The 13,755-nt window shown below is 49.6% G+C and overlaps 4 protein-coding genes across 4 annotated transcripts; 2 read left to right on the forward strand and 2 right to left on the reverse strand.

The window, feature by feature from the left end:
* Positions 1-4,420: 4,420 nt before the first annotated feature.
* BO79DRAFT_238327 (putative lipase) lies at positions 4,421-7,370 on the forward strand (the record flags this gene model as incomplete). Its single annotated transcript, XM_025684799.1, has 8 exons — positions 4,421-4,577; positions 4,686-4,748; positions 5,088-5,139; positions 5,525-5,591; positions 5,698-5,775; positions 5,843-5,887; positions 5,921-6,005; positions 6,039-7,370. Exons 1-8 carry the CDS (start codon positions 4,482-4,484, stop codon positions 7,368-7,370), a joined length of 1,818 nt encoding a protein of 605 aa, XP_025538733.1. The 5' UTR covers positions 4,421-4,481.
* A 646-nt stretch (positions 7,371-8,016) lies between these two features.
* On the reverse strand, positions 8,017-8,671 carry BO79DRAFT_238328 (uncharacterized protein; the record flags this gene model as incomplete). The annotated part of the gene is made up of 2 exons (XM_025684800.1): positions 8,017-8,514; positions 8,582-8,671. 2 exons carry the CDS (start codon positions 8,669-8,671, stop codon positions 8,188-8,190), a joined length of 417 nt encoding a protein of 138 aa, XP_025538734.1. The 3' UTR covers positions 8,017-8,187.
* Positions 8,672-9,507: 836 nt separating this feature from the next.
* On the forward strand, positions 9,508-11,560 carry BO79DRAFT_150105 (uncharacterized protein; the record flags this gene model as incomplete). Its single annotated transcript, XM_025678611.1, has 3 exons — positions 9,508-9,597; positions 9,656-9,820; positions 9,944-11,560. The coding sequence occupies 3 exons, from the start codon at positions 9,508-9,510 to the stop codon at positions 11,558-11,560; spliced, it is 1,872 nt and encodes a 623-aa protein (XP_025538735.1).
* A 537-nt stretch (positions 11,561-12,097) lies between these two features.
* On the reverse strand, positions 12,098-13,357 carry BO79DRAFT_150127 (uncharacterized protein; the record flags this gene model as incomplete). The annotated part of the gene is made up of 2 exons (XM_025678613.1): positions 12,098-13,159; positions 13,205-13,357. 2 exons carry the CDS (start codon positions 13,355-13,357, stop codon positions 12,098-12,100), a joined length of 1,215 nt encoding a protein of 404 aa, XP_025538736.1.
* Positions 13,358-13,755: the final 398 nt, after the last annotated feature.

Genomic DNA, 13,755 nt, shown 5'->3' on the forward strand with positions numbered 1-13,755 from the left:
TAGGTGGTAGATGAACCTGGCAGGGAGAGAGCGGATGGATGGAGTTGGATGACGAGCGGGCGTTCCAGTGCCTGGCGGGAAGATAACTGAATCGAGTTGCACGGAAGGAAAGATGGAGGTGTAGCCCGAGAGAAGGTAGCGTTATAATTCCAGGGGATGTATGGAGTAGATGAATTTGATTGAAGGGAGGGGGGGGAGAAAGAGAGAGAAGGAAAGAGAGGAGAGGGGGGAGAGAAAAGGGAATAGAAAGAGTGAAGGGAAAGTAGAGGTAGTAGTCGTGAGTGGTATCGATTGTATTGTAGTTTTGGGAGTCGCAAAGTATTCTTAGCAGGAGAGTAGCGGTGGTAGTAGTTAATAGTAATAGTGGTAACTAGCAGTAGTAGTATTAGTGGTAAGTGGTAGTAGCGGTACTACCGGGTTTGGTGGGAAAAGGAAACGGGAAACGAGAGGGACGATGAAGGAAAGGGAACCAACCTACTACGCGTGTTTCATTCCTCGTCAGGAACCAACGTCCGGATTGGCTTTCCCGCAGGCTGGAATGGCTTGCTTGAGGAATCTGCAATTCAAAGGGGGGGGAAGATAAAGAGAAATCCCATCCATCACTGTAGGAAGGCGAAAATAAAAATAAAAATCAGAAAATTAAAATTGAAATTAATAAAAAAAAAGAATAGAAATCCATAAATTTGCAGGCCATGGGTATCATACTTTCCAGTGGTTTGCCGGTCAGGTCGCAGGGTGGTAACTCACTGACTACTACTAACTTACTGCGACTGCGACTTACTTTGGGTGGTACTACTTCCTCCCTGCTCTGTCTGTCTGGTATGGTTCCTGGCAGCTGGTTCGTTCCGTATTGTATTTACCTGTGACTCCATTACTTACACAGATGCCGTCATTCAATCAATGACTCGAGATTCACTTGAAGAAATCAATCCATTGTGAACGAGACACTATTTAGTTACCTAATCAATTTGATGTACTGATTCAGAGAGGATCGATTGCTACCTTGTCGGCTGGTAATTACTCGGACTTTCCCCGGAAGTTATTGATGGCGACCGAAAGAGAACCTCTGCCGTCATGAACCCCTAAGGATGATGCGATGGTGCATGATACAGATACTACTACTGCCTACATAGTAGCAGTGGTGGTGTATCGTGTAATACTTAAGAGATGGTATAGTTATCTGATCCATCTTCCCGGCTAAAAGACCTCTCCGTAATCAGTACTACTAAGATTGGGTTTTATGTGAGACCTGGATCCATGCCTGGTCTAGAACGACCAGGGCTAGCTTCGGATGCTCGGAAGGTACTGTTTCTAAGAGGAAGACAGATTCAAGGATCATTTGAACACCGCATGGAAACGAAGGAGTTCCAAAATAGCCATCGAACTGCGTTATCATCATCATCGTCATCTAATCATCCGCAGAGATCGGGCGAATGCATGATCTAATCATCAACTTAATACTCCGTAGTTCAGTAGTCAGTCTTCAGGGGTATAAAGAATAAGCATAACTCATTGGAAGTTTGATCTCAACTGCAGTCAGCTTATCCTTACTCGTGAAGATAGGTGACTGAAACAATGAGACACAAGAAACACCCATCAATGACATTGACATGGTTTCCCGTGCTGAGGAAAGGGTCTCCCTATACTCACTCAGTAATAGATCTAAGGAAGGGGAGAGTACCACCCGGCGTGATGGGAACAGATGAACCAAGTGGGGCCCGGTGAAGTTTAGAAGCGACAGAGTTGCATCCAAAATGGATCGGGGAGGTCATCGACCCTCCGCTTGGTTTGGTCTTCAGTACATCAACCCTGTGTGTGTCTGTGTCTGTGTTTGTGGATACGGTTTTGACATTGTTTCGGTAATCCTTATACCGGTTCTCCAACAGTTGGTCGGGCAGAGAAATTATTTTAATTCAAATCAATTCAATCTCTTCCGGCTAGTCACATAACCGAGTATGTAGGTATACTGTGACTCCTCACAGACAAACGGGATGAGCGGGATGAGTAGGGTTCAAGGAGGATGATCGGATATACTGCAGCCTCCCTGGCATTCCCTTATCCTTTCCCAGAGTCCCCCATGATGGACTTTTGATGCAGCCAGAGGGAATTGGAATGTGACACCTTCGTTTGGTCGAGGAGCGACTGGGTGCAACGGTGGTAGTGGGCCCGCTCCCAATGGCCGGGAGTGTTACATTTTACCCATCCTCCTCCCCACCAATCATCGTCTCTCCCTCGGCAAGTTACTTTAGTACTCACTACTTACTTGCTACTAAGTACTTACTACTCAAGCTTAGTACTAAATACACTCACCTGGTATCTGATCGGTTACTTCATCCGGGTGTTTTACTTGCCATGGAAGTGCCTGGCCGAATTAATTTTAATCATCATAGCACCATATCAACTTTAAATACCTCTAAGTAGGGGTACTACATTTCTACCTCAGTGAGAGAGACTGCGCATTCCTGGGATTCCGCCAAGGAACGGGACATGTGCTGAGACGCACAAAGTCAGTAAGGTAATCGTCGACAACCACACTAAGAATAACAATCAGCAACAATATCATCCATCTCCGCATTTCAGGAGTGATCGATCTCTATCGGCAAGGACAATTTAGAACAACTTGCTACTAGCCCGATCTGTTATCTACTCCGGAGTAGTAGTAGTTACTCTGCGTTTCAGAGTCCCCTCGCTACCACTCAGACAGGCCAAGGTTGGTGCAAGGGACCAAATGCCTGTCAAGATACCCAGGAGATTTTGATCCTGCAAGGGGCGCTATCCCCGCTAATTTTCCATTCTGATAGATGTCGGGGTGCTGTGCTGCCCTGATGCAATCAGTCATGACTCGGCAGCAGTGTCCAATCTGTAAATTTCATCTAATCATAGCATATACCAACTACTACTTGTATACGATGAGTCGGGCACCTTTCAGTTTCACTCCCATATAGCAGCCAGAGGATAGGTGCTGCTGATACGGCCCAAGACACTCTCTGCCCACGTGGTTTTCATGACTTCCCAACCATCCATCACCCCCATATCTTCACGGAGCATGCAGGACACCTCAGCCGTGCCATGAACGCCTTAAATTTAACCCGTGTGTCTGTGTACCTACGTGGCCCATCAGAACACCAGACCTTGATCCTAACGATGGGAGCTTTGCTTACGGGAGAACCTCGACGACCACAAGTCCTGCCCCGGCAGGTCGTAACATCATGGTCATCATCATCATCATCTCCTATACAAATGACGCCAAAGTCACTATAACACCTACTAAGAGGAAACCACACTCTCCCTCAGCCCACGTCACTACTACTTGCTCTCAAGCGAAGATACCTTGCTAGCAAGACAGAGCTACAATGATGAACCATCTGATACCGTGTCGACAGTATCCTCTGCCCCAGGACCCACAATCCTAGCACCATCTGCCCATCTACAGTGAGTAGTCATGCAACCCAAGCCCCGGCAACGTGATCTACTCACTCACTAAAGATAACGCGGGTCGGGTACATATTTTCCATGACCTCGTATCGAATGAGCCAAGTCCAAGTAGTCCGGGTCATCCGAGAGGGGAACACCACTGACTGCTGCAACATTGTAAGACCAGCAAGAGATGGCGACACCACTCACCACCATCATCATTATGACTATCATCAATATAATACTACTCACACCATGTCGGACTTATATTATACATTCAATGAGACTGTCGTGCTCAACTACTTGGTCCACCCGACTTTTAGCCTTGCACTACCACCGTCATCCACTCCCCATCTTGCATCACTGCCACTGTGTGACAATGGCTCGGTATCCGCGCTTACTTTCTAATTTTCTGTTGGGAGAGGGGGGAACATGGGGGGTTTTAGGAGAACTGCTGGTAGTGACGTGGTTCCTATCCCCATTTTCTCTCAGATCCATGTGTTTGTGATGGCTGCTTCATTTTCAAAGGCAGTAGTCCAGTAAACAGTAATCTCATCATATTTCTGTCATAGGGGGCCCCATCAGTACTAGGTATATATTCCTATGGGATTGCTGTGCGGTGTGCTTGCACTCTACATTAGTTGTGAATAGTATCCAGTCGAGCCTTGACTACTAGTATCCATGCGCCCATCATATTCATATTATAAGTAGAGGGATAATGGCACGAAGAAATTCTCCATGGTGAGTATATAGGTTATACTTGACAAGGGTGGTCTCAATACTCGTGGTATAGGACCGTACCGAAGCCAATTCCCCAGATTAAATCTGTGCTCGGGGATCGAGAATAATATCGACATGCAGATGAGAGATTAACAGCGGCTATGTGTGTAGATTGACATTCGATACTTGTGTAGTTTTTTTAGTATAGTTTCAGGCTCCAGCGGGAGGCGTTCGTTCCTGCCTCATCATGACATCACCTCCAGTGTACACTCTACTCAGTCTTATGCTTTTCTCGAGTAACTCAGTAATCTACATATTGCTATAAACACTGAAACCACTCTCGCATCATGCCGACGAGAAGAGTTCAAGACAAGACGGGAGAACAGATCAACGAAGGAGACTACGTGTATACAAGGTATCGTGGAGGAACCCACGAGGGAGAAGTAAGCCTACCGTTCCCCATCTCGGTGCCATTGTCGTTGTTGAACGGCTTATGTTAGCTTCGCAATTCAGTAATTAGTCTTAGCACACGGCTAACTGAACCAACCCAGGTTGACAAGGTCGTTACGGACGAGGCTGAAGCACATGAAGAAGAGGTAGCCAATCCACCCAAAGTAAGCAAGTCCCCGCAGACCAGACTCGAGGCATCGAGCACATGCGGCTGACGGTCCTTTTCTCCCCTTCTCAAGGTCATCTTTCACGATCAGCATGGGCATCGTGTAGCACATAATCCGAAGACTTTGGATAAGACGGAATGAAGTGGGATGATGTTGTCGGAGCGGAGCCACGGAGGTAAGGTATGAGGGGTTTGTAAGATAATGAGGCCATGCAGAATACATCAATCACTATTGGATCAAGAACCTCTTGGATAATACTGGAGCGATGACAGCTGGGTGTTGTTGGCTTTGTGGTGGTTGCACTTGTGGTCTTCCCCGGACTGCACTGCAATGCAGATGACTCGAGCCTGGGGTACTGTTACAGTGCTTTGGGTCTCCATTAGCGATAGTATATCCGGGGAACATGGGCGCCGGTTGGGATCTCAATCGCTCTTTCCATCCTTTCTCAACTACCTGCTTTCTCCAAGCTTGATCTTTTTAAGGCCCTGGAGCAATGGCACATCAGCATCAGCCAGCCACTACTGCTTAAACCGACCAAAGTACCGGTCCAAGAAGCCACTGAGCTGTTCATACGTCGCAAACATGGTCATTTGACCATCATTTTCACGTTCCCGTTGCCCGTCACTGATTTCCTCCGACTGGAAATAGAGTGGCGACAGGGAGATCAAGTGAACCGCTGCAGACGACGTGCTTTGGACCAATTGTATGACAGATACCTGCTGATGAGCTTCATACGCCATACCTCTTCTATCAACTCATGATGACTTGTGCAGGCTCGGTGTTAGTGGCAAAGCATAAAAGTTGTCTTAGTTTCCCGATATCTCACGGGTGGCCCGCGGAGTGGGAGACCGACCATTTGAAGGTCAGACAGAATGCTGACCCTTGAGTGATAATGCAGCTACTCTCAGCAAGACGCATCCAATCGCTCCATTATCCAGTAACCAAGGGCTTGCGATTCTGATGCCTGGATCGCGACTGGATCTTGGCTCTCTCCAGGTCAAGACCGCAAATCAATGACGAAGGAGTAAATCAGCAAATGAGACCGAGGCCTGTCAAGAAGAATCGGAACACTCTGTGCTGTCAAATACGAGGCACACTATTGCTGGCTATATCCGTCAGCAGTTTCTCTCTGCCCGGTAAGCGCATTCATCGCGGGTGCACCTCTCAAGTCTCTATCTTGCATCACTGAAACTGCATAACATGCGGCTGTCTGCCCTAGCTAGACATCTCCTTTACGGGGTACTCTTGAGCCCTGTATGCCTCTGCATCTCAATTCCCCAACAACAGGCGCCTGTGCCAAATTCGGAACATGATCTTGTCTCAATTTTGTCGAATGCAGCCAAAGATCCCCTGGTGAATAAGAGGGTATCGTCTGTGGCTGCAGGCATCAAATCAGGTCTTGCGACAAACGAGGTTTTGCAACAATCTGGAGATGAGCAGGTGCAACTGGCACTGAAAAAGATCGAGGTAATATTCACCAAGAAGAGCAGCTCGACAATGCTGGATTTTGCAAAAGACATGGTGGCCTCCGGCCTAGTTCCTCCCAAGATCCTCACCGTCTTGAATGGTTATCTGAGCGCCAAAATTAACTCGGCTCATAACCTAAATCCTGACCTCAAAAGCGGGCGTATATACCCGTCTAAAGCAACCGAGGATGCACCGTATTCCATCCCAGAAGCAGCTCTTAGAGAGGCTATCCATATGCCATCTTTCTCCCAAGAGGAGAACAACAGTGGAAGGAAACCAGTGATCTTGGTTCCAGGAACGGCCGCACCTGCTGGAACATCGTTTTATTATAATTTCGGGAAGCTGGGCAACGCTATCCCGGAAGTTGACATGGCTTGGGTTAATATACCCCAAGCCTCTCTGGGAGATGTCCAGGTTACCGCTGAATACATCGCATATGCCATTAACTACATGTCCAGTCTCTACCAGTCCAAGGTTAACATCATCTCTTGGTCCCAGGGCGGGTTGAACACACAGTGGGCCCTCAAATATTGGCCATCCACCCGGGCCTCAGTGGAGGATTTCATTGCAATAAGCCCTGATTTCCGAGGGACTGTTGAGGCCAGGCTGGTGTGCCCCTGGCTTGCGGGGATAATGTGCACCCCCGCACTGTGGCAGCAGGGGTGGGACGCTAAGTTCGTTCGCACCCTGAGGGCACTCGGGGGGGAGTCGGCTTATGTTCACACAACGACCATCTACTCTTCATTTGACGAGGTTGTGCAGCCGATGGATGGAGACCAAGCATCCGCGATCCTCGAGGATGCGCGTGGAGTTGGCGTGTCCAATAATCACTTACAGTCTATTTGCGCCCACAAGCCCGCAGGAGGATTGTACACGCATAAAGGAGTGCTATACAACCCACTTACATGGGCGCTTACCATCGACGCGCTAACCTATGATGGGCCCGGTAACCCTTCGCGAGTCAACGTCACCACCGTGTGTCAGCAATCAATTCCTCCACAGCTTGGTCTGGACGACTTGCTAGGCACAGAAGGACTTGTACTAGTAGCTCTGTCGGAAACCCTGAGGTATAGACCGAAGACATTCGCGGAACCCGAAATCATAGGCTATGCCGCTTCAGCGCCCGGAGTAGGGGTGAAATACCGAACTTGAAGGATGAGAGAAGTAGTAGGCAGATAGGTGGTCACTGCACCCCATACGTACACATCTGTATTTAGGTTTATACTTGGCTACAGCCAAGCACTCTCTGCGCAGGCCAACGATCACTTCCCAGAAGGGGATCCCTGTGGCTCGAGATGAGCTTGACCTTATAGGCTAATGCATTCGTTTCACGGAAGTCTTCAACAAGTGGATCAGATCCAGCCGGAAGAACTGAGTGGCAACCGTCATCGTCTCCCTCACCCAAACTGTATTGGCAGAGATCAACCCACCGCAACGGAATTGGCGGGACTGTCGTTCAGTGTATACGTAGTCCACACACAACCGAAACCGCCTGACCCAGGTAGGAAACAGGGAATAGGAATTTTCCGCATTTTCTACTCCGGTGCTGAGAAGTCATGGTCGCAGACCAAAACCTATTTGCCATGGTTTGGTAGATCGTGCGACGAACAGTAGTTGATCGCAGCAAAGATAAAAAATGGATGGCTGGACGAAAGCCAATTTCAAAGGATTGTATACCCATCACGTGGCTTGTCAGGTGGTCACGCCAGTCCATTTTCAATTGCACACCTTCCCTCACCTCGCCAATTCAAGCGACTCTTATCTTTCGCCATACTTACTCCATAGCTTGTTGGGCTACCCCGGAAATTGTGCATCGTGACCTCTCAGGATTCCACTGTATCCCATTCCAGGGGTCCATCTGAGATCGGGAAAAGAAAAAAAGAAAATAAGAGACTCATTTTTTATCCAGATCCTTCCTTCTTCACCCCCCCCCTTGCACCACGCATACCATCATACCAGATCGCCCAAGCTACGGAGCAAAACTCAGCTTACCACCACCGGTGCTAATGGAGAAGACCCGCTGATCAAAGCAAGCGTATCCATGATAATCACTAAGATAATCTGTCTGGGACGATGGAAAAGAGAGCCTATATCTATGGACTGCCGATCGCTTCTCCTGGATGGAGTCGGCGGTTAGCCTGAGGCGTCCATGGGTCTGAGAACTCTGAAATGGCAAATGACACCGACACCGGCATGCCATGGATCCTCTCATTCGCCAATCCGCCAGGAATTTTCTCCCCAGGCGGCACGGTTCGCTCGTGGTTGCGGGTAACCGGCTTGGAGACTCACCATAGAACTCTTTCCAGAAAAGTAAGTCTTAGACGGCCAATTTCGCTTAGTGCGCCAAGTCCGTGGGAAGAAACTGGGAGTACGTGGACCGTCGCCAATTGACAACTGATTTTGCGGGTAGAATCAGACAACCGGCCATAGCCATGGGTCTCCCAATAGTCCATTTCAGCCACACACTCGCGACTCAGTCGGTCTAGATCTCCGGAAGGGGTAAACTCGGGGTGGAAAAGAGTTTAATGTTTCATGCCCAAGGTCCGAATCAGCTCGGGGTTAGTGGCGCTGCTGCTCACATACATACTCACATAACGCAGCCTCCCCTCCTCCCCCCTTCCACGTTTAGGGGGGGAACAAGAGGGTTTGGGGGTGGCCGGCTCAGAGGATTCGTTATATTCACACCTCCAGCGTAGAATTGCCGGGTCAAGTCGCTTCATTTGGCGTGGCCACCCAGTGGGATCATGGGATGACCCGTCCACGAATCTGGGCGACTTCCGGCTGCACCTTATCCAGCAATCAGAGCGTCTCCTGCGCTGATGAAGTTCGCAGCGTGGCCCGCAGCTCCACTGTCCGAAACGCTGCCAAGAGTGTCCGCCTCGTCTGATCGTCAGCGGCCGTATCAGCACTTACGTTGTCACTGGCCGTGCCCGACCCAAATTATGGAGATTCCGTAATGCTTTGCGGAGTCTTAGCCTCTCCCAATCTGTGCTGGCTCATGGGATTCCGTTTCGACGGTGTCGTGGATGGGGTGTGCTTGCAGGGGGCACCTCCATACTTGACTACTGTTCCCTGCGCGCCAGGGAGAAGATCTTTCGGATAGATACCATCGACCGACGTCCACTTGGCTGCTTGACAGACAGCGACCGTCTGTCTTAATGACCCGGTCGTCTCCCGCTGTCCTCCTTCCTTCCTTTCCGCTAATCGTTGCCCTTTTCCCTAGCTAATCGTCACAATTTTTTTTTTCTTGGGGGAGGAACTCTTCCTCTCCTAGCCACTCCTTCAAAAAATGTTGTTCTTCTGGGTTCTGTTGTTTCTTTCTTTTCGCGGGATTGTCGCGGAGGCGGAGGCGGACGATGATTTGATGTCCTTTGTGACGGTAGGAGAATTTCCAACGTACTTATATATAAATGATCTTCTTGCTGACGAGCAGCCAGCTTCCGGAAGTGAGAGCATTGAAGTTTAATGTTGCATACTACGATCGCGAATCGGTTAGCCCAGGCTACTGGTTCGTTGCGCCATATGGCGTGATTGACCCAGAAGCTCCCACGAAGCAATGGAAGCCTTGCCAAGTTGGACCCTACATCTATGATGCAGATGGCGTACGTTTCCTCATTCCTTATCCCAGAAATTCATTTCCCCCCTTTCGTGAGGAAAGGGATGTCTCTCAAAAATGAGTGAGATCCCCGAAAGGAGTAAGTAGCTTACTAACCGGCCATACGTAGACTCTGGTTTGGGCCGGATCTTGCATGTTCGACAACCGCAACATTTTCGATTTCAAAGCCGTCAACAATATCGACGACAAACCTCACCTGTCCTTCATCCTTCAGCATGGCTATCAGGATGGTGGTAGAGACAAAGGATACGGATACGTACTCGACCAAAACTATGAGGTCGAAACTGCTGTGCCGGTGACCAACGATCTCTCAGCATTTAACATGCACGAGTTCAATGTCCTTCCTGGTGGAAAGACTGCTTTGGCTTGCGCATATCGCAACGAATATGTCGACCTGGGAGACCTCGGTCGTCCCAACGAATACGGCTGGGTTGTCGCCGGTGGCTTCGTCGAGCTGGACACCGCTACCGGCGAAGTCCTCTACGAATGGTCTTCTCTCGGCTACATCCCCATTCACGAGTCCGTGAAAGTCGATTCTCGCTCGCCGCCCGCTTCCCAACCCGGCTGGGATTATGTCCACGTGAACTCCATTGATAAGAGTACGACAGGAGACTACCTCTTGTCTGCGCGATTCACGAGCACCCTCTACCTGATCTCCGGCGAGGATGGACAGATCAAATGGCGCCTTGGTGGGAAGTACTCCGACTTCGTTCAGGACTTCACCTTCTCCAAGCAACACCACGCACGTTTTGTCGAGTCCAATGCCACCCATGCCATTGTCTCCTTCCTGAACAATGCCTCTGATGAGGCCGAAAACGAGGAAGACACATCCGCAGCGATGTTCGTGCAGATCGACACCACGACGACCCCCATGACCGCGCGTCTGCTCAAGCGCTACAACCGCCCAGACAACGGCCTGACCCGTCTCCGTGGTAGTGTTCAGACCCTGCCGAACGGAAACGTCTTCGTGGGCTGGAGTGAACAAGGCATGCAGAGCGAGCATTCGCCCGACGGCAAGGTCCTCATGCAAGGCCGTTTCGCATCCACCCGCTTCTCGACCTACCGGTCGTACAAGTTCCCCTTCGTCGGCCGCCCCAACACTCCTCCGGATGTGATCGCCTCCGTCTACGGTACCGATGAGACCGACCTGGCGACGATCTTCCATGTCAGCTGGAACGGTGCCACCGACATCGCCACCTGGAACTTCTACGCGCGAGCCGACCGCCACGGCATTCCCGTCCTGATTGGCAACACAACCAAGTTCGACTTCGAGACCATGTACATCGCAGACGGCTACCTCGACTGGATCTCCGTCGAAGCCGTCGACAAGGACGGCAACGTCATCGGCTCCTCTCCCATCCACCGCACCGAGACCCCACAGAACTGGCGCCTGGCCGGCTTCCAGGGTGACACGAAGCCTACCGCCGATGACCCGACCATTCTTTACGGCCCCAAGCAGGCCGAGGTGGAAGAAGATGTGGAAGAGGTGGACCCCAATGCGGAGGCTAAGGAAGCAGCCAAGCAAGCAGCCATGGCCGTGGATAAGGCGTACGAGGTTATCCACGGAGTCGGTGGCTTGCTGATCTCTGTTCTGGTCATCTGCTCCGTGGGCGGGGTCCTGGCGGGCGGTTATTGGTTCCTTCGTCGTCGTCGTATGCAGGCATACCACGAGGTTCCGTCCGAAGAGGGCCAGTCCTTGACGGAAGTTGACAGGTCGAGGGAGTAAACCCGAAAAAGAAAAATAAGAGGGAAGCACGCTGTGAATAGAAGATGATATGGGCGCGAGCAAGACTTGGGGGGTTTGCTCGCTTGTTTGAAGGACATTAAGGAAGGAAAAAGAAAGGAAGGAAAGACGGGTCATTATCTTTTGCATATCGCGGGCGTTCATGCATGTCTAGACACCCACCATTTTTGTACCGTATATTCCCCCCTTGACGACTGACGTACATATTGACTACATTTAATCGGACTTGCATAAATAGACAGCCAGTGCACTTTGATTCAACTCAATGGAGTGGTGATTTCCAGTTTTTTTTTTTCTGTTTACGGTATTTAGAAAAGAGACGTATCATAGAAACATGTTGCGGTTATCTCATGAAACCATAAATTAGTAACTCGAAAAAGAAGGAGGAAGTAAAGAAGGAAAGAAAGAAAAAGAAGGAAAGAATATCACTCCGATCAATCCACTCCCACCCTTCGAACACACCAGATTAAGCTTCATCTTCTCTATCAAACTGACGAGGACATTGACGAAAGAGAAATATCAGTCATTTCCCTCTACCCGCAATTCCATGAAAGAGCAACTCAACTCTCTAGCCAATCGCTCATCCTCCCTGATCTGGAACGCCTTGGGCTTCATGAATCGTTTTTCCAATATTTTGGCCATATTCTTCAACTTCTGGACCCCAAACCTCGGCATATCGAGATTGATGGTGACGACGTCTAAGCCACCTTTACCTTTGTATTCCGCAAAGGCCATCATTGGCAATGACCATGTTTCGCCGATCTCGAGGCTCATAGGCCAGTCACGGATGCGGAAGTAAATGTACAAGACTTGCAGTCCTGAACAGCACCTCACCAAGTTCTCACATGCCATTGTGAAAGCCCAGTCACTTCGGACCTTGTGGATACGATGCTCGGTCAAACTTGGTTCACTGTGCATTTCCTGGTTGATCTCGACATGTCGAATTGCAGGCTGTACTTCCGAGGGGATGGTGTTGAAGAAGCGGTTCATAGTCTTCGTCGAAGTGAAGACAAATTGGGTAGTGGAGTACAGCCACCAAAGGGTGTCGCAATAAATACTGCGACATGTAAAAACCAGTGCTATGGGCACAGGGAGTTGAGTTTTCCGACTGGGGTCCTGAATTTGCTGCGTGATGGGATTGCGCGATCGAAGCTGGTTATGATATAGGCGGTAGTACACTCTCTTTGGGTGTTTAGTCGGATCTTTCTCGCTTCTTCGTATGAGCTCGACACGGTGAGGCTCAAATATATGTTCATAGATTTGGTCTCGAATTTCCGGTGGGAGCCGTTGAAACGGTGAAGGTATCTGCGCTACTGCTTTCCCTTCAGTCGAATTGGAAGATGGGCGTTTGAGATTGAAAAATGGAGCTGTAGACATTGTAGTAAGGTGTCTAGTGTTTTGAGTTCTCGTATTGGCTGCAAACTTCTTCCTGGATCTGCGACCTCTGTAGTTGGAACGACTACGGCCGGGAGCTCCGTTACTGTTTGGTGCTCCCCATGATGGCTGAAAGTTGGCTGTATACATCTGTCCTCTAGGACGACCTCTCTGACTTTGGTAGATATGTGATTGTCCTCCGCGGGACTGGGTGTGTTAGTGTGTGCATTGCATGCTGGGAGAATCACTCACGTTCACAGGATGGTGCCGTTGACCTCGGGAGAAAGGCTGAGAATGTACAAGAGGCTGTGCATGCAGAGCTGATTGAATGTGACCTCTAGGTGCTCTAGGTGCTCTTGCATGTGTACGGTTGTTTCTTGGAGCTGGGGGGTGAGGATGAAGCATCTTGCTGGCGGAGACTGCACGAGCAGGGGGGAAGAAGCTATGAGATGCCGAGACGATTGGGGTGAATGAGACAGCCAGAAGACAAAGGGATATGGTTGGAAGACGTGCAAGAATGATGCGATACAGGTGGTGGCAGCGAGCAATTGTTCACTAAATCAAGGACGAGTGGCAGCGAGAGATCGTTCACTTGGTGAGATGCTGTAGATGGGTGTATTGAAGTGATGAATGTTGGCAAGAAGAGTTGTCAAGAGGTGAACGTATAGTATCCTACCTGTCCATGACCTTTATTAGATGCCACAATCCAATGAATCAAATTATTCAAGTGACTGTAGAGAGAGGAAGAAGATGAAGCTATACAAGTGGAAGTAAGTAACACAACAACTCTCAGATTGTATAGA

This window comes from Aspergillus costaricaensis (assembly GCF_003184835.1).
Source record: "Aspergillus costaricaensis CBS 115574 unplaced genomic scaffold BO79scaffold_19, whole genome shotgun sequence".
Taxonomy (NCBI): domain Eukaryota; kingdom Fungi; phylum Ascomycota; class Eurotiomycetes; order Eurotiales; family Aspergillaceae; genus Aspergillus; species Aspergillus costaricensis.